At 31.9% G+C, this 25,655-nt stretch overlaps 5 protein-coding genes across 10 annotated transcripts; 3 read left to right on the forward strand and 2 right to left on the reverse strand.

The window, feature by feature from the left end:
• Nucleotides 1-773: 773 nt before the first annotated feature.
• Nucleotides 774-3,521, forward strand: LOC146527949 (uncharacterized). Its single transcript, XM_085204097.1, has 3 exons — nucleotides 774-1,917; nucleotides 1,999-2,385; nucleotides 3,383-3,521. Exons 1-2 carry the CDS (start codon nucleotides 866-868, stop codon nucleotides 2,168-2,170), a joined length of 1,224 nt encoding a protein of 407 aa, XP_085060223.1. The 5' UTR covers nucleotides 774-865; the 3' UTR covers nucleotides 2,171-2,385; nucleotides 3,383-3,521.
• On the forward strand, nucleotides 2,614-9,743 carry LOC146527950 (DNA oxidative demethylase ALKBH2-like). The gene is made up of 4 exons (XM_085204100.1): nucleotides 2,614-2,828; nucleotides 3,383-3,562; nucleotides 3,659-3,822; nucleotides 9,589-9,743. Exons 1-4 carry the CDS (start codon nucleotides 2,656-2,658, stop codon nucleotides 9,732-9,734), a joined length of 663 nt encoding a protein of 220 aa, XP_085060226.1. The 5' UTR covers nucleotides 2,614-2,655; the 3' UTR covers nucleotides 9,735-9,743.
• Ttc30 (tetratricopeptide repeat domain 30) lies at nucleotides 3,818-9,522 on the reverse strand. Of its 4 annotated transcripts, none has more exons than XM_085204094.1 (3): nucleotides 6,671-6,859; nucleotides 6,184-6,544; nucleotides 3,818-5,766 (listed from the first exon to the last, which is right to left on the reverse strand). In XM_085204094.1, exon 3 carries the CDS (start codon nucleotides 5,611-5,613, stop codon nucleotides 3,832-3,834), a length of 1,782 nt encoding a protein of 593 aa, XP_085060220.1. In that variant the 5' UTR covers nucleotides 5,614-5,766; nucleotides 6,184-6,544; nucleotides 6,671-6,859; the 3' UTR covers nucleotides 3,818-3,831. The 4 variants fall into 4 exon arrangements, with proteins under 4 accessions (XP_085060220.1, XP_085060222.1, XP_085060221.1 ...); XM_085204096.1 differs by having other exon boundaries at nucleotides 6,711-6,854; XM_085204095.1 differs by having other exon boundaries at nucleotides 6,184-6,592; nucleotides 6,711-6,850.
• On the forward strand, nucleotides 9,589-24,129 carry Rabex-5 (Rabaptin-5-associated exchange factor for Rab5). Of its 3 annotated transcripts, none has more exons than XM_085204091.1 (11): nucleotides 9,589-10,136; nucleotides 10,540-10,673; nucleotides 13,658-13,831; nucleotides 14,326-14,546; nucleotides 15,112-15,221; nucleotides 16,028-16,191; nucleotides 16,432-16,571; nucleotides 16,855-16,965; nucleotides 17,415-17,525; nucleotides 20,525-20,659; nucleotides 21,060-24,129. In XM_085204091.1, exons 2-11 carry the CDS (start codon nucleotides 10,544-10,546, stop codon nucleotides 21,801-21,803), a joined length of 2,040 nt encoding a protein of 679 aa, XP_085060217.1. In that variant the 5' UTR covers nucleotides 9,589-10,136; nucleotides 10,540-10,543; the 3' UTR covers nucleotides 21,804-24,129. The 3 variants fall into 3 exon arrangements, with proteins under 3 accessions (XP_085060217.1, XP_085060218.1, XP_085060216.1); XM_085204092.1 differs by having other exon boundaries at nucleotides 9,879-10,136; nucleotides 10,544-10,673; XM_085204090.1 differs by lacking the exon at nucleotides 9,589-10,136 and having other exon boundaries at nucleotides 10,255-10,673.
• On the reverse strand, nucleotides 23,314-25,655 carry LOC146527953 (E3 ubiquitin-protein ligase SIAH1A-like). The gene has a single exon (XM_085204098.1). It carries the CDS (start codon nucleotides 25,653-25,655, stop codon nucleotides 24,813-24,815), a length of 843 nt encoding a protein of 280 aa, XP_085060224.1. The 3' UTR covers nucleotides 23,314-24,812.

Genomic DNA, 25,655 nt, shown 5'->3' on the forward strand with positions numbered 1-25,655 from the left:
TAAAAATATTTCATCACAAGTTTAATAGGAATTGATTAATTATTAAATGAATGTATGAATCAATTGAATGAAAGTCTTGGAAGCACAAAAGGAGTGGGTCTCACTATGTTAATATTTTTATAGCTCTAAATATTTCTCTTTACTTAGTAATTGATGTTATTAATACTATGAGTTTGCATGTTGAGTTCTGTCACTCAACACACAATGCCTTCAAAATTTGGCAGAAAGTGGGCAACAATGTCTCAACACTAGGTTCCCTCTGCCTACCCTGCTGAATTCTTATTTATTTATTTAATACTTCAAAAAATGCTAGAATTACATATGAGTGTCTTATTATTAATTATTAGGGCATCTTTTGTCATTACAGTACCCATAGAGTTATAAAAGAGGTTTTTAATGTGACTTCTCTATTAAAAATTAATGACATTTGTAAATATTAGAAAATCTTGTAACATGACAGAATGTGTCATATATTTTTTACAAATATATATATTGCTGAAGATAGAAAGCTTAAAATTTTTGTATATATTACCCCAAACTTTGTAAAATAAAATTTTAGATCTTTTTTAATATAATGATGTATATTGCCCTAAAATGGCTTATTTGTATGGCTCTTGCTATGTGGCTATTATTATGTTCAGTAGATTTCTTTAAAACAAATACTCAAATTTCAGGTATGTTTTTTTCTATCTTTATTTACTGATTGAAAAATTCTACTTTTAGTATAAAAATGAATATTACTAATAATTATAAAAATCTTAATATTTCAGAAATAAACACACAATCTTATACAGTTCCTTTCTATAAAACTAAATTGAATGTAACTCTTCAAAATAAATTTAACAATGACAAGACAAAATTGAGAATGCCTAAAGAGAGCTCAATCCATAGCATATATTTACATTATTTCATGTTTCTAACGTGTGCTTGTATGATTTCAATACTAAATAAAAAATATGATATCATTTTGTACACCAAAAGGAAAATAAAACATTTAAATCTAATAAAATTTAATGAGCGTTATAGAAAAATGGATATTTTTAAAAATACCGCCATTTGTATTAATGCTGCCAGACTTAAATGTGTTGAACTTGGAAAATTGATAAAAGCTAAATTATTGAAAATTATTTATTCTTTTTGTGAATCACCTTTATTACCATATCCAAATATTCATTTTGAGCTTATAAATAAGTTGAGAATATTAAATCAGGAGCGTAAAAACTTAGGACGACTCCTTATTGCTGCGTTAGAAGAAACTAAATATATTAAAACAAAATATCAATTAGAAACAATGGCAAAAAGCAGATTAAATCGATATGTTGAAGATTCTCACAAACAATTAAAAGAAAACAGATCAAAGTATATAAGTTTCCAACAATTATATTTTATAGCACACCAAGAAAATATATTCTTAAAATCACGTATAAGGAAACTTGCAAAAGAAAAAGAAGAGGCTGAAGGGAACCTTGCAAAATTAGTAAATAAAGTTTGGCTATCAAAAAATCGCGAGTTAAAGAATTTTTGTAGTGGACTTATCGTTGAAACTAAAAATAATTTGCTAAATTCAGATGTAAAGCTGGAAATTAATAAATTTGTTCAGAAATCTAATCTGAATCAATCGCAAAGTTTATTAAATGCATCTTGTAAACCAGATTCTTCAAGTAATCTAGTGAATGAACCACAAAATCCAATTGATGTATCTGAAATGTTAGATGAAGAATATGTTATTTCTTTAATAAAAAATGCTCCAGAACACAGAAGTTTTTCTCGTGAATGTGTGTGGACGGTTAAAGACAAAGACGGTATTATTGAAAAGTTATACGAATATGATAACAATTTTAATAAAGGTGACTCCATCAGAAGAATAAGAGAATATTCCGTTTATTACGACAAAGAATGTTTGTTGGATTTTTCCAAGTAAGTATTTAGCTCTTATGTAGCTCTATTAATAATTAACTTCCAAATTGTCCATTGAACAAATAATGTAATTTGTTTCAGCAATAAAGCCTTTTTGAATTCTGACAGAACACCAAATTTCTGTAATCAAAGTTCACCGTGCTGTAATAGAAGTCATCGATTTTTAACAGAATCACGAGCATTTCGGCAGTTTCTTCAAAATTATAATTATTTAGATTTATATCGACCAAAACCTTTAGCTATAGCTGAATAATTCGAAAAAAATAAGATTTTTCATCACGATTTGGAAAAAATATGTATTTATTGTTTGATTTTGATTTTTTACAGTATTGCTAATATGTAATTTATATAAATGACTTTATTTTATAACAGTAACTGGTAACATTTAGGTGCGAATGTCATAACATTAAATATTTGTCAAGTAAATAATTGTTTTATTTACGTATGAAATCCTAATGGAATATTTTGGTTAGTTATGCGACTCTATTACTGTTAATAATTATAGCATCATGTTGTAGTTTCTGTCTTGATTATTATATATCCATTTTAATCAATAATGGCTTTAGTACAAGGAACATATACTAGCTTTAGTATTATAAATTGAAACTTGTTTGACCAGTTTTTATAAGTGTTGCCATTTTTTTAAACTTATTTATAAATATTAATCGGTAACGTTTTCTTATATTAAGACGTATAAATTATTTATATTAATTATGCTTCTAGGACGAATGAAATATAATGGCCAAAAATATATTAGGAATAGATGTAAACTCTTTATCATGGCAGCATATTAAGAATAATGGTCTTGATATTGAATATGCTGTTGCAGTCCCCAAAATCATTGCGAACAGTATATTAAAAGAGCTTGAAGAAACTTTAGAATATTTTTCGGGAGATTTGGCGAAAATAAAGTATTTATTTTTTATATTAATAAATCATTGTGAGAGAAAACGACTCACCTTCTTATTTCCTCGCAAGTAACGAGTTAAAGGTCATTCAACACGCCATGCCTTTAGAATTCGGCGGAAAATGGGGAATAGAAGTGTCTTAATGAAGACGGAATGTCTTAACATTAAGTTATCCTGCTATGGGTTACACCGTGAAACTAAAAAAAGATTACAAAATATATTACCTTTTTTTTAAATATTTAATTACCTTTTTTTTTCTTTCATCTGATTAATTTTAAATAAAACGTGCTGCAATAAATAATACGTGATCGGTCACTACTGTGCCCCACATAATTGTTATAATTTTACTTAGCTGTGGGCAAATTTAATTTTTAATAGCACTAAGTATGTAAAATATATTTTACATATATTATTTCTTTTTTTTTGGTTCAGTCGTGTTTTGCCTAACACACAATATCTAAAATATGATATAATAAAATATGACCAATATGAAATTTTAAAGGGGAGATTGGAAACTAAAATATTACAGTAAAATTTATTATTTTTGCCGATTTTAGGGTATTTGGCAAAGTTTATCCGCTTCCTCGTCAACAAGTAGCATATGGTGATCCTGGTATCACATACACGTACTCTGGAATAACAGTACCGACTCTCCCGTGGCCTACACCTGTTTTGGAGTTGCGCAATTTTTTATTTAGACTTAAAGGCATTCAGTATGATTTTGTTTTAGTAAATAAGTAAGTATATAGTTGATTTACTATACTTGTGACGTTATAATCGTTAAGAATTACATAAGAATATAACTATTGTTTTGCCATTATTGAAAATTTTAGATATAGAAATGGTAATGATCATATCGGGGAACATAGAGATAATGAGGCTGAATTAGATCCAAATTTTCCAATCGCTTCTTTATCTTTTGGCGCCGAGAGACCTTTCGTCTTAAAACACAAAGACGCCAGGAAACCTGGACCTAATAAAAAAGATACACCTCCAAGTAAGTAGTTTATTTTAAATCTTCATACTTATTTATTGTTACAGAATTATCAATGCTGCGTAATTTAAAAAACATGTAACGTAAAAGTCTGGCTTCGTAGGTAACCGTTTGCTTTGCTTTGTTATTGGCGTCCTCCTCCTGGAACGGTGTTTCTATCACTGTGCTCACTTTTCTACCATATGTCTCACATCCTTCAAGGAACTGCAGGCACTCTTTTATAGTGTTATCTTTAACCACTATAAGATGCTTGGCAAGATTCTCCAAGAAAGACAAAAAACACCTCTTTGCGTAAAACCAAGTGTCAGTACCAAGTCGCTTGTTGAATGGTTCTAATGATTTTATCACTCTGGATATGCCGAATTCATAATTGCCCTTGGCACAATAAAGTGTCCCTATAACTAAATTCACGATGCACAAGTGGTAAAACTTTTTATGAGGATCTTCAAAAATTTGTTGCTCTTCCTCCTTTTCAATTTTCCTCATTATGTCTTCAGCTTCTTCATTTTGAGAAGTCATTATGTAAGAGACGCACAAATTAGCTAAAACAACTGCACTGACATCCAAAATATTATCATACTGTTTCTTTACAATTGGTTCGTAAAAACTTGCTGCTTCTTTATACTTATTTTCTTGCATGAACAAAACATGGGCCACATTTAAGCGCCACACATCGGATTCGTTACAGAATTCGACTGATTTGCGAAATATTTTCTCTACTTGTCCGTAATTTTCCATTTCCCAATAAATTTTAGCTTGCGCCATAATAACTGGAATATATCTTTCCAAGGCCTCTTCGTATTCAACTACAGCCTTCTTAACTTGATCATTGTCCCCTTGTGATCGACTCTCTTGAACAACTTTTGTTAGTTTTCTCAGTTGTTCTGCATGTTTCGAAGCAATGTCTTCATATTTTTGAAAAGCTTCTTCAGGTGACGTTTGACTAGTTATTATTGCATCTAAGAAATCATAAAGGTACGGTGTCAGATATTTATACGTAAATTGCGCATTTTCAGCCAAAATATCTGCAGCAAGATCATAGTACTCAAACTTGCAGTACAAAAGGAGTAAATTTGCAAAAGTTTCTGGTGGGAATGGATCTTGTTGTAGCAAGAAGTGGAGTTTCTCGAAACCGTCCGTTGGTTTGACGTCGATAGATGTGAGTGCTAAGTTGTGTAATGTGATAGCGTCTAGTTCATGCTCATGTCGGGGAGGCATATCAGACAGAGCTTCTCTTGCCGCCTCAATGTTTTTCAACTGATATTCTATCGCAGCTTTTAAATTGAATACTTCCGTTAAAGCAGTTTCATGAAGAGTCAAAGTATTGCCTACAGATTTCACTTCAGAAGTTTCAGCTTGCATTCCAACTGCTAGTTCAGGATGATCACGGATTCCTTTTTCAATTACTAACGTTATATGTTTAAGAGCTTGAGGATATTCTTTAAGTTTAAAGTAACAAAGTGCTACATTATAATGTAAATGTGCATTGAATCCCAATATGTTAAGACTTCTCGAAAATTTTTGTAAAGCTTCTTCGTATTGGGTTTCTTTAAACAACAAACATCCTAAGTTAATGTCTTTGTCAGGATCGTCTTGAGGGTAAGATTCGACGAGACCTCTCGCCGTTACTGTGTCTTCTTCCCCATATTTAATTGCCGATTGTAATTTAGTAACCTTACTTTCTAATTCTGGTGCAGAAATCTGCGTTGTTATTTTGTAGGCATCATCAAACATGGAAGCTTCATACAAAGCTTGGGCAAAGTAAAATTTATACTCTGGTACATCTGGATGCATGGCTGATAACTGTTCATAACAATTAGCTGCTTCTACAAACGATTGAGTTCTGAAGTAACAATATCCTAACAAAGAAAGTCCAGCTCTGTTAGGGTTAAAATTGATAGCATCGTTCAAAGCTTTAATAGCATCTTCATATCTAGATTCTTTTATCTGTAAAGAAAATTATAGTTAATAACGCAAATGCTAGCTGCAAATGATTACTTAAAAACGTAAATGCAATATTTAGTAGGACGTTACAGTTTAGTCCTTTATTACGTTCGTTATCTATGCAGATTATTTTATTAAAGTGGGTCATATAAGGATAGAGAACATTTAACGATTGCCGCCGGTTTGATATGATTATATTGTTAATATCTTTACAATTATTTGTAGCTTACACCTTTATGATATGCAATGTTGAACTGCTATAATGGGTCAAAATTACAAAATTTGTTTTTTTTAATGTTAATAACAACTATTTATGTCTTAATATATTCTCATTTAGAAAACCTATTACCTACTTATTTTTCCTATTAGCACCCATTTCCTAATTCGGTATTTTACACTGAAAAGAAAGAGAATACGTACCTAATGAGTGGCATAACATAGATTTCCCCTTTGTTTTATTAAAATTGTAAACCGCAAAGTATACAACCAAGAGCCCTTCACATCCTGACCACGAAACTTTAGAATGGATTTAAGTGTTTTGTTTTAATCATATCAGTACTTATTTTAAAAATATTCACGTGATAGATTAATATCGGTTAGTAAAACACTTCAAGTCCATTAACCACAGGCACGATAGACGATAGATAGAGATATAGAAGATCAGATGATGGTTTACAAGCCAAATTATGAACTTGTACATACTACATACATATTCATTTAAATTATCTAACTGAACTGAATCATCATAATTACGTTCTAACCGATCTTTCCAATTATAACACTAGTAGTAGATATAGTTGGGCAAATTTATATTTTAATATATAGGTACCTATTTATTAAAATATAAATTTGAACAACTAAGTAGCATTTTATGGTTCGTTAATCTAATCTTCATCTTTATACGAACGTCCTGCGCAATTCGCTATCATACAATGGCACTCGCTAACCAATGATAACTTTCGTTTATCACAAAATTTGCGAACATTTCCGCGTGGGTTGGGCGGCTTAAGGGCTGGGTCAAATGATATCAACGAATACTGTAAATAGGAAATAATATTACACAATGTTATAGTATGACACTTAGAGGATCAATCACCTATAGTAGACATGGGCGTTACGTAGCGTCACTAGTTTCAGAAACTGCTTACAAGCCAAATCACGGCATAACTAGTTTCGGGCTGTCGTCGAAACTAGTGATTGTGATGATTCGGAGCTACGCGGTGATTGTGAGCTACGCGGTTATTCGAAACTACTTACATGTTGCGTTGTGGTTATGTGTCTGTACACATAGCCATTATTTCACATACGTAGTTTCATGAGAGTAAGCAGTAACCACCAATCAAGTTACATCGACACTAGCACAGTTGTATCTCGCTCTATTATAGTACGTACCGCAACAAAAAAAGAGACGAGAATAGGCGAATTTGGTTGAAAAGCTACAAACATCGTACTTTTTTGTATTATACACCCAATGAAACGAAAAAGCGATTCTAAACTGTAAACGCAGAAGTTAAACTATATTATTTATAGTTTTATGAAAATTCCAAGAAAAAACCATATTATTTTTATTAGCTTCATTGACACTTATGTAGTTGCATCTTGCTCTATTTTAGTACGTTCCGCAAGAAAAAAAGAGACGACAGTAGTTTAATATGTATGCATTAATGCAATTTGATCGATTATTATTTTATATCGATAATTAAAAAATAAATTCTGCCTCGACACCAGAGCGAAGAAATGAAAATATAAATGTAAATAAATATTTAATTTCCTCGATTGGGGCTTTCCGCAACCGTCGCGTTACAGCCACGCCCTTGTGCCGCTGCGCCACGACGGTGGATTTTAACCAATTCCGAGTTTTTTTTGTTTAGCGTGACGTAACTTTCCTAATGTTTATTATTTATTAAAAGAGGTTCGGTTACAATGGCTTGCGACGTTCACTTCACACTTGTATATCTTAAGCACATTGGGATTTTTTATGCGATCTACTTACTAAGACTTTTAAGAATTCCGAGAAACGAGGTTCGCTACAAAAAATTGAGGCCTACACCCATCACTTAATAGAACATTGAATGTTGATAATAAATTAGCGCAAAAATCTGAATTTGATGTTTTTAATGATTGCTTACGTTTGTATAAAGCTCAACAGAAAAAATATTTTATATACGTAATAAAGAATCCATAACTGAGCTTACAATTTTTATAACTTTTTTTAAGATCTTAATTTTGGTTTTGTATTTTGTTATTTTTTTTTGTTTTATGTTTAGCTATATAGCAATAGTGCAGGCTGCTAAAATTAATTACTTTTTAAATGTTTTTAATTTTAAGTCTTTTAAATTTTTATTGTATACTTTATTTTAATTATGCAAACAAAAATTCTGAAATGGTCAGCGAATAAAGGCTTTATTTATTTATTATTTATTTATATTCAGTAGTAAAATTTTAAAATTTAATTTTAATTTAAATACTATATAAATAAATCAACTTCACGCTGTTTCACACACACACAGCAGGGTAGGCAGAGGGAACCTAGTGTAACACTCTGTTACACTAGGTTCCCCTCTTTCTGCCGAATTCTGGAGGCATTGCGTGTTGAGTGGCAGAACTCAACTCCGCGCTTTACCTCGACACCAGAGCGAAGAAATGAAAATATTAATTTAAATAAATATTTCATCTCCTCGAGTGGGGATTGAACCCAGGAACCATCTGGTTTTTACCTCAAGTTTCATCCAATTTTAAACCATAATATTTTGCTATTACGTGTCAGTTTCGCGTTTATGTTTTATTTTTTGTATTTTTAAATTTCTTTTTCCATTCTGTAAGTGTAAAATTACTCTTTTTGAATGTATTTTGTGTGTAAATTTTTTGTTTTCACTTAATTTGGAATTTTAATTTCACTCCGTAATGAAATATATCAAATATTATTAAAAAACGATCAGCGAAAAAACTATATAAAATTCTATATATTAAAAATATATAATATAATAAAGTGTATATAAAAAAATATATAAAAATAATTGTATATAAAATAAATTAATAAATAATTACATTTTAGTAGCAAGATATTGTAATTTAACCTAAAACGTTTTCAATCATAACTATAAAAGTAATCGTATTAAACTTCCAACTGCTTATGAAGCATTTGTAACTAGTTACAGAAATAACTAGTTTCTGAAACTAGCTACGCGTAACCCCGAAACTAGTGATCACCGGTTATGCTTAAAAGACGTTACGGCCCATGTCTAACCTATAGATAATACAAAAAATTAAGCTTATTCACTTGTTTTGATAATTTGTAGGAAGACTTATTTATGATTATATGCAAATTATTTCCTAGACACATTTATCTTGTAATAATGAAGGTTTTATTTACATAATATTTTTCAGTGTTTCTTTAGTTTTATCATATATATCATTGCAAAACCTAGGTATGCAATTATAAATCTAATAATTGTCATTGTATATTTCATGTCATTTGTATATTTTCATTGAATAATGAAATACTACTATTTACTAATTATTATAAGATATTAACATTTAAGTTATACATACAAGGAGACATATGCTTTAGTGTTAATTATATACATACCATCGTGTAAATAGTCTTAGTATATTGTCCATCAGATATTTGTACGAATTCCATTTTTACTTCCGCGTAAAACTGCAAAGTTATTATTGTATATTCTATTTATATGCTTATTGTTTACATTTTAGTTGTCATGGTAACAAGATATATATTTACTATGATTTAAACATAATAATTATAATTAAGGGTTAAGGTTTTAAAGCTTTTTTAAATTATCATATTTTTTCTTATTATTACAGTTACAATTAAATTGGAACATGGGAGTGTTTTATTTATGAATCCGCCGACAAACGAAATATGGTATCACAGTTTGCCAACTCGTAAGAAAATTTTGGGATCAAGAATAAATTTAACGTTTCGAAAAATGCGCCAAATATCTAAATGAAAAATTAAGCTTTGAAAAATCAAACTCACATTTTTTAAAATTATATATTCTCTTTGTAAATTTAAATTATTATATTTTTTTTATTTGGAAATTACACAGAATGTGAAAAAAATTGCCATTTGTAATAGATTTCTATTTTCAATCTTGTATTTGTTTATCATTTAATTTGCTAATAGGGTTGGTATATTTGTTGAATTGTGCCCTTAGCTTTAAAGTCTTTGTCATTACAAGGTTCATGTGACGTTTGCTGTCATAATACAGAAAAATATTGATGACAGCAAAACTTGTGAATAATGTTATAATGTTAATTACTTGTCTTAATAAAATAAATAACTAAATTTCTACAAAATTATACAATTATTGAATTGTCCAGTGCTTTAATCGACGACATATATATTGGAGGTAAGCTATAACGTTGATTATAATTATTCACAACATTTTTAACATAATTTCGTTAGCTATCATAGCCTCGATCAAGTACGTTTACGATAAGAATATTCTATATAACGAATAGATTCGTTGAACGTTTGCCGTTATTATATTTGTATTGCGATGAAAGTACTTCCTTCTATTCAATGTGGTCTCTGTTTCAATTGCTTTTCTAAACAAAGATGGGCTGAAGTCCTTATTGAATCATATTACAGTAGACTCTTTGATTGTCGAATTATAAAATTTACCTAGCTTAAATATTTCATGTTAAATTTATATAAATTGAAATTATATAAATTGAAATATCTGTGTATTTCTTTAAAATGTGGTATGGAACAAACCTTCAGAGATCTTACAAATATATGATTTTTGCTAGTAAGATGCCATCTCTTCGGTTCGACCAGAGCAATTTGAAATGCAAAAATGGATGTGACTACTTTGGCAACCCACAGTGGCAAGGATATTGTTCAAAGTGCTACAGGGAGCAACTTCAGCGACAAAAGAGGGCTGGTATGGTTTTTTTAATACTATTTTTATTTAAAATATTGTTGTCCATAGAGTCAGTAATATATAGTAGTGTTTGTCTTTATTTAGAGAAATAATAGAAAGACAAACCAACATTCCATGATTCAGTCCAAATATCGGCAATATGATAGGAAATAGAAATTTTTAACAATTTATTAATTTGTAATAGATGAATGTATTATAAATGTTTTATTATCTAGTGATAAGTAATTTATTGTACTAAATAAAATATGGTTTCAGTTACAGTCTAATGAATATCATTTTTTTTTCTTTGTTTCCTTATCATTGTATCATCTTATTATGTGATTATTATCTGAATAATTTTAGTACCAAATAATCTAGAATTTATTTATTAATGATTATTATTGAATAATAATCTAGATTTACTAGAAACAATAAACATTTGTTAGTTCTGCCACTCGACAAGTCAGAAAGTCAAGAATGGAGTGTCTAGGCACTGGGTCCTCTCTGCCTTCCATAATATGAGAAAAAGTGACAAACAGCATTGTTTGCAGTGACTTGTATTTAGATGGAATGGCCAAAATTTTTTTAACAGATTATTCAGATTTTTTTTTTCTAAGTAAAAGTTATATTTACCCTAGTAAAATGATAATTGTATTTTTAATTTAGTATACCTAAATATAATCAACATGTTATTTTACTCAAACACTGCTTGATAATTTACTCAAGGATGATCCTGATCAATATTACTGATAGTATTGCAGTTATTTGAATATTAAGCAATATGTAATTAGTTTATTAATAGACAGATTATATTATTAAACTTTTTTAATTAAAGTTATTTGGAAATATAGCATTTCTCATTTGACTTTGTTTAGTTGTTTCTTTTTAATTTTTTATTTTTTAGAAACATAATATGAAATTTAGCTTCTTTCATTTTTGTCTTGTACAGTACTGAGATGCCATTTTAAACTGCAAGCATTTTTGTATAATTTTAGTGTAGAATACCTAACCTTGATTTAATTGAATCCTATATCTTATAAAACAAAGTCGCTTTTCGTGTCTGTCTGAACTTTCTAACTCTTCTTCTTCTAAACCACCCAACGGATTTTTATGCGGTTTTCACCATTAGGTCGAGTATTTCTCAGGGAAGGTTTATATATAGTTTATTATTTGTACATTCTTATGTAAATTAACATAAATACGATAAATGTGTCTAAAGTCTTACCCGTTGAGACACTTTCGCGCATGCGCTGCTTTAATGGTAAGTCGTACATGAAAATAATGTACTGGAGTATTGTTCCTCTTAATAAGATCTACAAAAAAGTCCGCGAGAGCATATTTTTATCTTTTAAGAATAACGTGTAGTGATCATATTTCTGTCTAAAAATAGTAATTTCAATATATTTTTTATTGTGAGGGATATTTTTCCATAATGGTATTAATCCTTATCCTTTAAAATACTTTATTAAATTTCTACGTTAAACGAAGATAAAATTTGCTTTTTAAACTATTTCGAAATTGCGAATAGTTTTAGAGAAAAACGCATTTAATTATTGACACATGACGCCGTTCACACATCAACTGTATCGAGTCAAGTTTCACTTATCCCTTACTCTCAGCATATAAATAAGTATATTAGTTACGTTGGCCTTTTAATGTAGATGAAAACTGTCTTTTCTGTTTTTCATTTTAATAAGTACTTTAGAAGTTGTTACAATATAAAAAAATCCTTGCTGCGAAACGCGCCTCGCGACGTTATGCTTATACAAGCGAGTCCGCCGCGCCCGCCTGCCTTACACGCATCGGTGGTTCAGTGGTAGAATGCTCGCTTGCCACGCGGGCAGCCCAGGTTCAATTCCCGGCCGATGCATTCTATTTAATTTTCGTCACAGGCAGCCACGTAGTGCTTGCTTTTCATCAGGGACAGAATACCTTCTTCAGCATTAACCACAAGCTCGAAAAAAAAAATCCGCCTGCCTTTATAGCAACGAAGATTTAGATGCGTTTGCACTTATTGGATAATTCGAGTTGAATGTATTATTTAATGTGATTTAACTATCTAAAAATAGTAATTTAAATATATTTTAATAAGTACTTGAAAAGATTAGTAGCACAGGTTTAAAATTACGGTACCTACTAAAAAATCCTTGCTGTGTAAAACAATTGGAAAATCGTTATTGAAACTACGAAAATGCGGGTTGCATTAGGGTTTAATTAATTTTCATATTATCTTAAGTGCTTTGCAAACATACATTATATGAATAATCCAGTAGTTAAAGCGGGCGAAGCCGCAATAGGGTCGCTAGTAGAAGAATATAATAAATACATGTTTTAAGCTTTTGTATGGCTTTCAAGTTAGCTATTCATATGATTAAAAACAAAAAAGAGACATTATTAACATAGTTTAATTATACCCTATTTATTTTTTTATTATATATTTTATAAAGATAAAGAACTATAATTATTTCATAGCAATATACTTAAGTTTTGAGTGCAATTAACATCAATTATGTGTAGTGTTAAATATTTCAATGCCTTTATTCATATATTTGATTATTCTAATCTCTTGAATAGATCTTAACTGTAATTTATGTCTTACTTTAATAAAGTGTATAACAAAGTTACCCTTTGTGATATTGCATGTTGAATAGTGGAACTCAACACTGCGCTTCATCTACCAGTGCCGGAAAATGAAAATAAATTAATCAGGAATTTTGTCGAACCCATAATCCTTGTGTTTAAAATCAGAGGCTTTACCACTACGTCATGACGACGGGATAATAAAATTTCATATACTTGTATATATTTTTTGCTTTATACTATAGTAGGCAGAAGGAACCTGCTAAGATACGGTATCACTAATTCTTGCAGCTCTTCTGTGAGTTAGTTAAAGGAACCCAATGACGGATTTGGTGTAATCCGACCAGAGAATAAAAAATAAAAAAAATATTTATCTGTGTTTTATCATGTGTCTAATTCGTGTCTGCTGTTATTTATTTAAATAGAAAAGGCGTCCTCAGCGACACTCCCAAAGCCAGAACAAAAGAAAACCGAACGTAGTCTAAAACTCGCCTCGCATTCGTCCTTTTCCAAATTCGAAGAGAAAAGGCTGCGTCAGAGTGAAACATTGAAGAAAGCTAATTTGTTGAAGTTTACTGTGTTTAAAAAGAGCAGTACTGGTAAGTTAATTATCAATTAATTAAAAAATATCCTTGATTTAGCTATTTATCAGAAAAAGTTAAATATTTTAATTTTATACAAAAAAACCTGTAAATAGTTAAAAGTTCATTTATCATTTGGATATAACATGTTTATTGTTTATGCATATGTATATGTTTCAAATTTTATTGTTTTACGATTGATTTTCTATCGAATTGTTATTCGATCTCACAAAATGTGGAGCTAAGATAGATACGAATGGGCAGAGTTCAGAGTGTTTGTTCTACAAAATATTACATTGAAAAATATTACAGTTTATTACATTAATTATAAATAAACTAATGTGCAATAGCGGCCTTATCATTAAAAGTGATTTCTTATCGCCACCCAAAAGTAATAAAGAATTTAATTTATAAAAGATTGCAGAAAGGTGAAAAAGAAATTAAAAATAATTAATGATATAAAGTATTATATACATACATATTAAGATATTTTTTTTATTGTTTTGTACTAGACGAGCATGACACACCGGAACGTAAACCCCCAGAGTTCAAAATACCATCTATAGTAAACGAGAACATGAAAAGAGATTTCCGCGTCCGTTTTCCCACTCTCCCCCCACCTGTAGGCAGGGAGTCGCGGGCGTTTGTCCATCTGTTCATAATGGACGTCATCAAATGTGCCAACGTGATGAGCGTCGATGAATTGTCTGAACGCGTGCAGAGACATTATCAGGTTAGTTTTGGGTACTTTTTTTTAGGTTTGGTCATGAGGAGAGTGGGGTGTTTAGGGTTGGTGATTTTGATGTATTGTTAGTATCATAAAAAATAAACAAAGTCATTATCTACATTTTGTGTGACTGTAAACACGACTGGTTATGGGTTCGATCCCGACTCGAGGAAATGAAATATTTATTTAAATTTATATTTTTATTTCTTCGCTCTGGTGAGAAGCAAAGCATGGCATTGAGTCCCGCCACTCAATACGCAATGTCTTCAGAATTTGGCGGAAAATGGGGAACGGAGTATCAGAACACTAGGTTCCTTCTGCCTAACTTGCTGTGTGCGGGATACAGCGTAAAACTGATAAGAAATTGTCAGCTTTCTTTTATATATAAACAATTTGCCATCAGTTTGCTAGAAATAATTGTTGATGAGATTAATCATAATTGATTGAAGTAAGAATATAATTAAACCAAAAACCTATATATTTTACTTATTAGAAATAAAGTACTGTTAGTTCAAAGTACTGAAAAGAAAACATCTAAACAAAAATTGATATAAAATAACTACCATTACAGCAATTTATGAAAAACATGGATGCTTCGTCCCACCTCACCAACGTGGAGCCGGAAGTAAAGGAACAATTGATCGATTTTGTTGAGAAACACGCCATGACTTATTTACATGAGTAAGTTTTAAAATAATATATTATTTTGTATGTCTAACATAATAATATCACACAGTTAAAATCAACTACCATGAGGCCAAACGTGGCGCAGGGGCACAAAGTGTGACTGTATAATCGACTGGTTGTGGGTTCGATCCCCACTCGAGGAAATTAAATTTATATTTCCATTTCTTCGCTCTAGTGTCGAGGCAAACCACGGCGTAGAGTACCGCCATTCAACATGCAATGCCTCCAGAATTCAGTGAAAAGTGGGGAACGGAGTGTGTTAACACTAGGTTCCCTCTGCCTACCATCCTGTGTGCGAGATACAGCGTGAAGCTGATTTATTTTTAATTAAAGTCAATCATCAAAAATTTTGTATGTATTTTTTCCCATGTGAACTTTTATATGTTCTGAGGTTTAACTATTAAATTTTTTAAGATGAAACAAGTTTTATATACCAAAAGTAATGTTTTATCATCATCATCATCATATACAGAACTGCCAGAACGGCCAGTCTGTGACTGTAAACGCGATAGGTTGTGGGTTCGGTTCTGATTTGAGAAAATTAAATATTTAATATTTTCATCTCTCTGGTGTCGAGGCAAAGTACCACTCAACTTAATGTCGCACACATAGTGCCTCTAGCATGGTACGGAAGATACTAGACAAGACTTGGGAATGTAAACTATGAGATTCGAAACCACAACCATCGTGGTTTTTGTTCCAAGTTGTCCATGTTTTCTAAATATGCGATGATATTTTGAATCATCCATATCTTGCATGTGTGCCCTACTCGTTACTAACATTCTCTTGTCTCTTCGAAGTCTACCAGGCGTGGTGTTCTCTCCGCACGGTACGGAAGATGAGAGACAAGACCGCGCCATGTCTGAACGTATACAGCAGCTTAGTTGGTTGCGAGAGACTCATCTGGATTGTAAACTGAGAGCTTCCACTGATACAAGTCAGTTGTTGTATAGAGCTATTGGAGGTGAGTTATTTTAATGGCATAATTTCATGTATTAAAATAAAGAATAACTAGTGTTAAGATACCTTTTCCGCTAATTGGGGGTTTTACTCCATACAATAATTTCGACTAACAATGACTTAATTTATTTTTATTTGAAATTAGGTGGATGAAGTGAACCCAGTGTCTTAACACTAGGTTACAGCATGTAGTTAAAAAAACCTGTTTAAATATCTCAATCCTATTAATAATATATATGACCAGAGCTGCTGGCCATGGACGCGGCGCCGTCACCCGGCTCCAAGCTGTCACGAGTGCGGCGCGCTTGCCGCCACGTGCTGGCCGTCTGCGGCGCGCACGCGCCCGCTTCCGCCGACGACCTGTTGCCCGCGCTCATATTCACGGTGCGTGTAGCTCCCTCTCTCTCTCTCTCTCTCTCTCTCTCTCTCTCTCTCTCTCTTTCACAAGGTCTTTAGACAAAGGTTTTAGCCATAAGAAAACTTTAGTTTATTTTTTCTAAAATAAATATAATGCTAATTAACAGACGGTTCTATTTTATAAAAATATAACATAACAAAATATATAACAATATTGAATAATAATTGAAAGTTACCACCATCATCACAACAATTTATTTTATTCTATTATAGTTTATAAGCAACATATAATATATATTTTTATCAACAGGTATTAAAAGCGAACCCACCTCGTCTTGTCAGCAACATTAACTTCGTGACGCGTTTCTGCAACGCGCAGAGGCTCATGACGGGGGAAGGCGGCTATTATTTCACCAATTTGGTAAATACATATTGATATTTGATTTTTTTTAGCTTCACGCTGTATCCCGCAATTAGCAGAGTAAGTAGAGGGAACTTAGTTTTAAGACACTCTGTTCACTACGCAATATTAAATTTTAGCAGTATTTGAAGCCGCTACATTTGAATAATGTTACTGCTATGTGAGGTGATTTCGAATTTTGTTGAACACCACTGTAAAAAGAATTTATTGAAAGTTTATAAAAAAATCAGTAACACAATAAATATTACAATTTTTAAAAAATTGACAATAATTATTCTATACATGGTGTAGGTTAAAAATATTTACAAATTTAGGATTGTAATAATTAGAGTTTAATAGTGAATTCTTACAATATTGTTTTTTTTTGTAAATATTCTTAACTTGTACAAAGAAGTGACAAATTTATATTGTGTAAAAAAAATTAAAAACTCATATTTTTAATATTACAGTGTTGTGCCGTATCTTTCATAGAAAATTTAAACGCTGAATCACTTAGTATGGACAAAAAGGAATTCGATTGTTACATGGCGATGCCGGCCTCCATCGGTGGCAGTACTTGGGTGAGTATTGTGGATGATAGAAAGAGATGGAGATATAAACAACTTTTTTCCTACCATGCTAAGATTTCTCACCAGACCGGAGACAGGAAAATAATTGAGTACCACGAATAGAATCGTACCCAGAACCGTCGAGTTTACAGCCATACGCTGTTTATACGTAACACAGCATTAATATTAACAATTATCAAAGAAATAGATTCTTTATACTATTGAAAGAATAGATTTTGTATAAACTTTTATTTTACAGGTGAACTTTTTTTGAAATTTATTATATCTTTCAATTTTCATTATTTCTTCCGATGTTGATAAATTTTTTTGTATTGCAATACACAAAATTTTATTATGGATTTTACTTTAAACACTCAATATTACAGGTACATTAATTTTATCATAAAAATCATATAATCACAAATGTACAAAGTAAAATAAAATCAAGAAGAGCAATTAGAGGCCAGTGAGGCAGGGGCACAAAGTGTGACTAGTAAACCGACTGGTTGTTGGTTCGATCCCCACTTGAGGAAGTGAAATATTTATTTAAAATTTATATGGCAGACAATGTTCTTTAGCGTTAACCCCGCCTATTGTACATGTTTTTTGTAATTATGTGCAATAAAGTTTATATTCCCTTTCAAATAAATAAATTTCCATTTCTTCGCTCTGGTGTCGAAGCAAAGGGCGGCGTTGATTTCCGCCAATCAACACGCAATGCCTTCAGATTTCGGCGGAATTTGGGGAACGGAGTGTCTTAACACTAGGTTCCCTCTGCCTACCCTACTGTGTGCGGGATACAGCGTGAAGCTGATGATACTAGTAAAGTATTACTTATTAAATTATCTTAAAATATTATAATTTATAGATAGTATGATATATAAAGTTTTTTCATAAAAGCGGTAATAGATGGCGTTACTTGTATTCTGAAACGCGCTATCGTTTGGTAACACACTTCGACGAAAAGTTTTTTGACGTTGCCGTTCAATTAAGACGTTCTTGTCGTTGAAACAAGATTTATCCTGAAAGGGAATTCACTGGCAAATTGACTAGTGGATTCTCAAGAAATCATTATGAAATAAAAATAAAAGCTTTTATTTAATAGGGTTTTTCGATTTAGCTCTTTAAATCGTTCAATTCAATTACCACGAATACCATGTCATGTCATTGTATTCATGGTGATTGAACATGGTAACCATGATCGATTATTATGATATCGTTCATGATTATTTGTGAGAGACGAGAGTGCACCGGACCGGACACCGGTTCATATGACCCCGATCATTGGAATGATTGGATTAGTGGTGAAGATGTGCAACCTAGCGTTTTGAGTAGACTGACGTTATTATGTTCAATTTTATACTTTGATGGGTCGTGGGTGGGTTTTGGGTTTTGATCTTCATTTACTTCTTAATATCTAATGAACACATTAATGTTTTTAATTTAACTTTAACAATTTCCTGTTTTACTTCTGACTGATTTACTTCAAATTTTCACCAATTGCTTTGTTTTAACTCAACATCTAAAGTTTCTTTCATCAAAACGGCTTTCGGCTCATTAAAAAAAAGTTATCGTCATTTGAATGAATTCAAGGCATGAGTTTGCCTGCAAATATATAGCAATTTATATCTATACTTATAATAAATCTCAAATATAAAATATAACATATAATATGTAAAAAAATGTAATATTACAAAAAAATATACCTATAATAAGTTATTAGCTTTAAGTTCAAAGTTAGTAGGAGAAAGGTAGTAGTAGCTTTAAGTTTAAGTTTTTGAGGGTCGTAAACGGACTAAACGGAGTGTCTTCTTCAAGCGAGCGAAGCCGAGGGAGGGCCGCTAGTTTAAAAATAAAAGCGGGTTTTAAGGAAGTACCAAGTCAAGATGGACACATCATACTTACCCATTTATAATTATTTGTAACTGTCTTACCTACCGATTTACGATGCATTTATCAAGAACTACTGTGACTCTTATCTCATATCGATATCTAAATATTCGATATCAAATAACATTCTGCTAACACCTCTTTATCTCTTCTCGTACGTTTTATATTGTACGAGGAGAGATAAAGTGAATATGAATTTTGACATGATTTATTAATGCTAATATAAAAAAAAAACATATACATAAACTCAAAGCAAACTACCTTCACGCTGTATCCCTGAGAACCAAGCGCCAAACTTCGCAATATAAATATAATAGTTACTAATAGTCGTTGTTACATTTTAGTATTCGTTTGCCATATCAATTTCTATTATATTACCTATAACATTTAGGGACGTGGTCAGCATCATCGGTTAATAAATCCCGGCCTCCCGGGGTCTCCCTAGATCCCACGGGTGACGTTTGACGTATGAGCACGCGTTGAGCACTCATGGGTTTGGCTGGGACTCGGCTTTATCGAAGTAACTACTGAAGAGTTTACGACAGTGGTCTTTTTGATGTCTCTTTGTAGTTCATTGTTACGCACGTACCACGGCGCACGTGTACACGGGTGCCTTGTCCTTGTTGCCTTTATTGGAAATCTACCGGAAAAGCCGCAGCACAGTACAATATTACATATTATTTAGTGCCGTATATTTTTCTATAAATGGTTGTTTCTTCATAACTTTAAGGAACAATAATAACTATGTAACAACTCCAACAACAGCACGTCATTATTTTGCCTTTCCATTTAATAATAATAATAATACTAATAAATTTATTTAATTAAGACATTAGTCCACTTGTTAGTAACAATTAAAACTTAATGGCCTGTATTTAATAACGTTATAAAACTTGCAGTCCCTTCACCATCAAATTTGACTTTCAAAATATTCACAAATACTTTTGTAAGTACTAATCGTCGTCGTTATATAGAATTGTACAGTATTTAAAAAATACAGCTTCACGGTTTATCCCGCACATAGCAGAGTGGATAGAGGGAACCTAGTGTTATGACACTCTCTTTGACTATAAATACATATATCTATCTATACACTATATTCTTTATTTCTTTATCTACAGGCGGCTGCTCTTTCTTTATGCGGCGCCGTGCGAGAAACTGACGAACAAAAGTCACAAGCGGAGAAATTAATGGAGGAAGTAAACACTCTACGATCCAAAGCTGAGCTTCTCGCTACAAATGCGGAGACTTTTGAGGTGAATGTCCTTTTATTTTATTTTTTCGTTTAATCAGATTTTTTTTAAAGCTATTAATTTTATGATTAGAAGTTTATTTAAACAACTTCTAGTGCTTTAGTTTAGGTGTGGTAACTACATGTAGGATGTTCCGATTACACAGTAATTACTACACTTTAATTGATAAAGTCCTTATAACTGTGAGGATTCATAAAAAAATGTCCATTTTATTTTTTTATATTATTGGATCTGATGGTATGGTGGCGCAGTGGGATAATTTTTATACAAGTTATAGTTATAGGTTCGATACCTATTCGAGGGAATTATTATATTTGGTCCAAAGGTCTGCACCTTAGTCGATATATTAATTTATAAACACTTGATGACACAATTGATGTAACCATTACCTAACCATCCACAGAAAGAAATAGCGAAAAAAGTGCAAGATGTACTAGCGAAGACACCATTAGAAATAAAACCTAGGAGGGAACCGCCTCGCCTGGGCACTTTACATAACTCTAACGCTCTTATAGACCTCTCAACACCAGACGACCAAAATAAACAAATACAAGAGGAAATACCCAAAATTGAAGTTCCTAAGATAACATCAGAATCAATTGATCCAATATTGTTGTTTGAAGAGAAGCCGTCGCCCCCAAAATCTCCTCAAAATCAGTGGGATCTAAAACAAAGTGGGTCCTTTGAGCTTTTGACCCCATCGCCATTGGGTTTCACCCCATTTGACTCGAGGTCCATCGATGAACTGATGACACCTGAAGACTTTACATCAGATCAGGCACCTGGCCTCAGTAATATTAACTATGATATTGATTTATCTGATTTGTCCAATGATAACAGCTTAGCAGACGACGCTAAAGAACCAAAAGACCCGTTTAGTCCCGACGCTTTAAAGAAATTCGACCCGTTCCAACCGCATACGAGTCAAGATTGTAAGGTTTTGGATAAATTTGATGAGTTTAGTTTAATAGATCCGAAAACGAACGAACAGATTGAGTCGTTTGAGGTTGTTCACAGATCTGAAGACAGTAGGGACCCATTTAGTCCTATACAGAAAGAGACATCCATTTTGGATGACAGTGGGTCCCCGTCAGCTGAATGTTTCTTACCGTCACCTCTAATGCCTCAAACTAGTAAACCTATGTAGATTATCTGAAATTGAATATGTTATGTGTTCAATTGAGTCCCCTTTATTTGCCATCCTTAGAATGCAAGTGAACTTACTGATAAAATTGGAAAAAATACCATGGAATCTTAAAATTACTTTATTGTGGTCCGTTTTTTAGTAAAGTTAGAAATTAGAGGCATTTTTGATTTAGTTTATTCTATTTAATGAGTGATGAGTGTGTAAATTGTATTGATAGACATCTGTATATTGAATTTGCAAAGAGAGGTATTTCTGTAAAAGTATACGTGGCGAAAAAAAACAGCATGCAATAAATAATGTGGGTACAAATTTTATTTGAAGGTATGTACTGATATGTCAACCATAATAAGATCATGTGATGTGTTACTGTTGATGGAATGTTAATATCAATCTATATGATTTTACAGGAATATCTTTTTTATTATTTACATATTAGTAAGGTTATCTTATTTAGTTTTAGTAAACTATTTATTGGCACATTTCCTACTACATATTTGTCAGTTAAGGTAAAGCTTCTTAATGGGAATGGCATTTTTTAACACTAGGTATCCTGCTATGTGCAGATTATAACGTGAAGCTAAAACAGAAGTTAAACTAAAAAGGTGTTAATAGCTCGATATATATGAAACTATTCCACTTCTAATGTAAGTGACTGACAGATAGCCGAAACTACTGTGTTTAGGATGCTAAAATTTGACAATTATTTATTTGACATCCTTACCGGATCGGGAAAAATGGGTTTTTCCGTTTTACATTCGAAACTATGGTAATACTGTAAAGTAAGGGTCTTTGCAAAAAGTGAGAATTATTATATTTGGGCGAAGTCCTTTAAATTACTTAAAATATATGGACCGTTTATTTTGAAAGTGGTGTAAGTCCATTTTTGAGAAAAATGAGCTATCACGTAATTCATGCTTAATTTAATGTATATACAACTAGTCCGTGTTTAATTTCTCAAAAAAAACCCATGTTTTGAACAACTTAAAATCGGTCGGTAAATGAAATTGCATAATCATCGACATACTAACCTTTAATTACAAAAAAATGGACTTACACCACTCTCAAAATAAACGGTCCATATATACCATCCATATCCATGTCCATATATATAAGTTAACTTAATTATTTAATGAAATTATAAAAATATTAAATGTATTATATGTTGTTTTATTTTGTGCGAACCCATTATTTTACCTTCACCGGGATTACGCATATAGCAAGGTAGGCGGAGTAAACCTTGTGTTAAGACACTCCATTCCCCACTTTCGTCACCGAAGAAATTAAAACATATATTTAAATAAATATTTCGAGATCCTCGAGTGAGGATGGAACCCACAACCAATCACGTTTTTACTTACACTTTGTGCCCCTGCGCCACGATTGGCCTGGCAATTTTTAATTAACTACATTAAATTAAAAGTATTTTATATATTAAGTTGGAAAACGCTTTTTTTTTCTATTTTATTATTATTGGTTATTTCTTCTATTGTAAAGAAATGAAAACTACATATATATTACAAAAATTTATTTCAACCAGAATAGGGCTTTATCTAAGACGTAGAAAAGTTAAATAATGAATAATTCTACTGCAAGTGTCACTTACAGTCACTTGATAATAAGTACTGTTTCTACATTCCAATAATGTGTATTTAAAAACTAGAAATACAACAACGCCGAACCTCAAATTGCTCAAAAAGCAAAATAAAGCAAACATCTTAACTTAAATATATATTGTACACTCAAACCATGTAGAAGCAAATATAGCAATTTTTTTTTTTCATAATTAAATGGTTATTTTATGTTTTTATAGATATTACACAAGTTATAAACATTTCTTCAAAAGTTACATAAATTATTGTGAAAACATGTCTTATTTAATTTTTCAAATATTGCTCTGAATGCGAGATTGCTCCATTTGATTCTATATGATAATTTTTTTAAGGCATGCATAATTATAATTATGAGATACAAGTATTATCGTTTTTATATTGGCACTTAATAAAAATAATTTATAACTGAATATAGGTAACTTTAAAAAAACATCTCCTGGATTTTGCTTCAAATTCTAGTTTTTTGGTATATTGAATAATTATTAGGTACTGCTGATAGGCACAAAAATATTATAATTTTTCAGTGAACTGTATAAAATTTATTGGTTTCGTTTCATTATCTTGTGTTTAAATTTGTCTGTTAATAGAAAAAATATAATTATCTATACCCTAAATAGTTATTACATTACCATGATGCAGAAGAGCATATCACTTAGACTAGGATTATATGCAATTCTACAGACAGTCATTCGTGCATTTTAGTGATATTGATACATTACAGTTTTTTGGATGTCATCTTTATTATAATATATTATGTTATTTAATTATCTTTGCATATAATCCAAAATCTTTTAATATTTGACAACATATATCCCTTGTATAAAAATGTATGTCAATATCTGCTTCTAACACAACTTCCATTCAGTTTCATAAACTAACCTCATTCATATATACATATTCTATACTAATTATTTGCTCATTTGGAATTAAATTTACAAAATCTGCCACAGCTCTCTCTGCTACTTAACTCTAAATTGAACACACATTTACAATAAAAATGAAAAAAAAAAACGAAAATATTTTTTTGGTTCATTTTTATGCAGATTATACAATTATATTGATTACAAAGTGTTAATGTCAAGTAATAATTTGTACGTCAAGAAAATATTTATTTCAGTTCCTTTAGTTATTGTAGTAATTAATATACTTTACTATCTATTTAGTTTGTTCTGGTATCCTCTCATTGGTATAAATTATCAATAACTCAATAACAATTAATATGATCAATTAAATTGGTTTTAACTATTGTCTTAACATAAAATGTCCAGTGAAAAGAGTGCGGCAACCTGTGGCTTACCCACCAAATAAAACAGTATGTATTTTGAAAAGCTGCAAAAAATTACTAACAGTTCAACCGTAATACTCTTAACACCCAAAATAAGTAAGTGGCACAAAAGTGTTAAGCAATTGATATTGTGACATTGATTCCAAGGTTCCCATTATCAGCAAACAATTGTGCAAGGGATGTGTCAAAAACAAGACAATCAGAGTTCATGATGGCAGATGATACCCCTTCATGAATAGATCGGGGCATAGCTTCCCATGTGAGCCTTCTCCTGTGCCCATTCAATTCCAATCTGTATGCAAAGTTTTCTGCTTCTTTCCGAGATCCTATTAGCTGGACAATAGCAAAGAACTGTTGGTGACCATCAAATTTCTCTTGTTTTTCTAAAACTAACATAAAATGATGATTGAAACACGACTGCATCATCACCCAATCCACTGCACCTGGCAAGTTGATATCTGTTGCCAAGAAAACAATGTCCTCTCCTTGCAAAGTTGTGATACTCTTATGAGACATCATCAAATGTGGCATAACTTGGTCGAGACCTCCTTGCCACTTGCATGATGCTCCAGGACAGGGACATGAGTAGGGTCTGAACTCACACGCCTCCTCGTGTTCTGCCTTCTCGGTGTGAACTAAAGTAACGGTGCACCCCGTATTGGAATGTTTGCATGGGAACATTACGTTGCTGGCGACCTTCTCCATGGCCAGGTTGCGTATGTTACCAAGAGGGCCGCGGCACGTCGGGCAGCAGGAAAGCTTAGGTCTGCAACTCGAACACACGAGGTGCCCGCTCTGACACTGCAGGATGGGTGGTAAGACATAGTCGAAACACACAGGGCACTCGAACAGTGAGGCGAGGTCGGCAGACATCGCGGTCGGGACGTTCACAAGCGCGGGCACCCCCGGGACAGCACAACTGGAACTGCTGGCGCCGCGTCTCTTGTTTGTGCTCAT

Source organism: Heliconius melpomene, chromosome 20 (assembly GCF_056956725.1).
Source record: "Heliconius melpomene rosina isolate 202511_hmr_F chromosome 20, ASM5695672v1, whole genome shotgun sequence".
Taxonomy (NCBI): domain Eukaryota; kingdom Metazoa; phylum Arthropoda; class Insecta; order Lepidoptera; family Nymphalidae; genus Heliconius; species Heliconius melpomene.

Bases quoted from the DNA above. Each gene is read 5' to 3' on its own strand.
- LOC146527949 (XM_085204097.1), top strand. From the start codon at position 866: ATGCCTAAAGAGAGCTCAATCCATAGCATATATTTACATTATTTCATG. The intron at 1,918-1,998 runs GTAAGTATTTAG...AATTTGTTTCAG, and splicing joins TGTTTGTTGGATTTTTCCAA to CAATAAAGCCTTTTTGAATT.
- LOC146527950 (XM_085204100.1), top strand. From the start codon at position 2,656: ATGGCCAAAAATATATTAGGAATAGATGTAAACTCTTTATCATGGCAG. The intron at 2,829-3,382 runs GTATTTATTTTT...TGCCGATTTTAG, and splicing joins GGAGATTTGGCGAAAATAAA to GGTATTTGGCAAAGTTTATC. The intron at 3,823-9,588 runs GTAAGTAGTTTA...TTATTATTACAG, and splicing joins TAAAAAAGATACACCTCCAA to TTACAATTAAATTGGAACAT.
- Ttc30 (XM_085204093.1), bottom strand. From the start codon at position 9,406: ATGGAATTCGTACAAATATCTGATGGACAATATACTAAGACTATTTAC. The intron at 5,767-9,352 runs GTATGTATATAA...TTTTCTTTACAG, and splicing joins CTAAGACTATTTACACGATG to ATAAAAGAATCTAGATATGA.
- Rabex-5 (XM_085204090.1), top strand. From the start codon at position 10,487: ATGTGGTATGGAACAAACCTTCAGAGATCTTACAAATATATGATTTTT. The intron at 13,832-14,325 runs GTAAGTTAATTA...GTTTTGTACTAG, and splicing joins GTTTAAAAAGAGCAGTACTG to ACGAGCATGACACACCGGAA. The intron at 16,572-16,854 runs GTGCGTGTAGCT...TTTTATCAACAG, and splicing joins TGCCCGCGCTCATATTCACG to GTATTAAAAGCGAACCCACC.
- LOC146527953 (XM_085204098.1), bottom strand. From the start codon at position 25,655: ATGAGCACAAACAAGAGACGCGGCGCCAGCAGTTCCAGTTGTGCTGTC.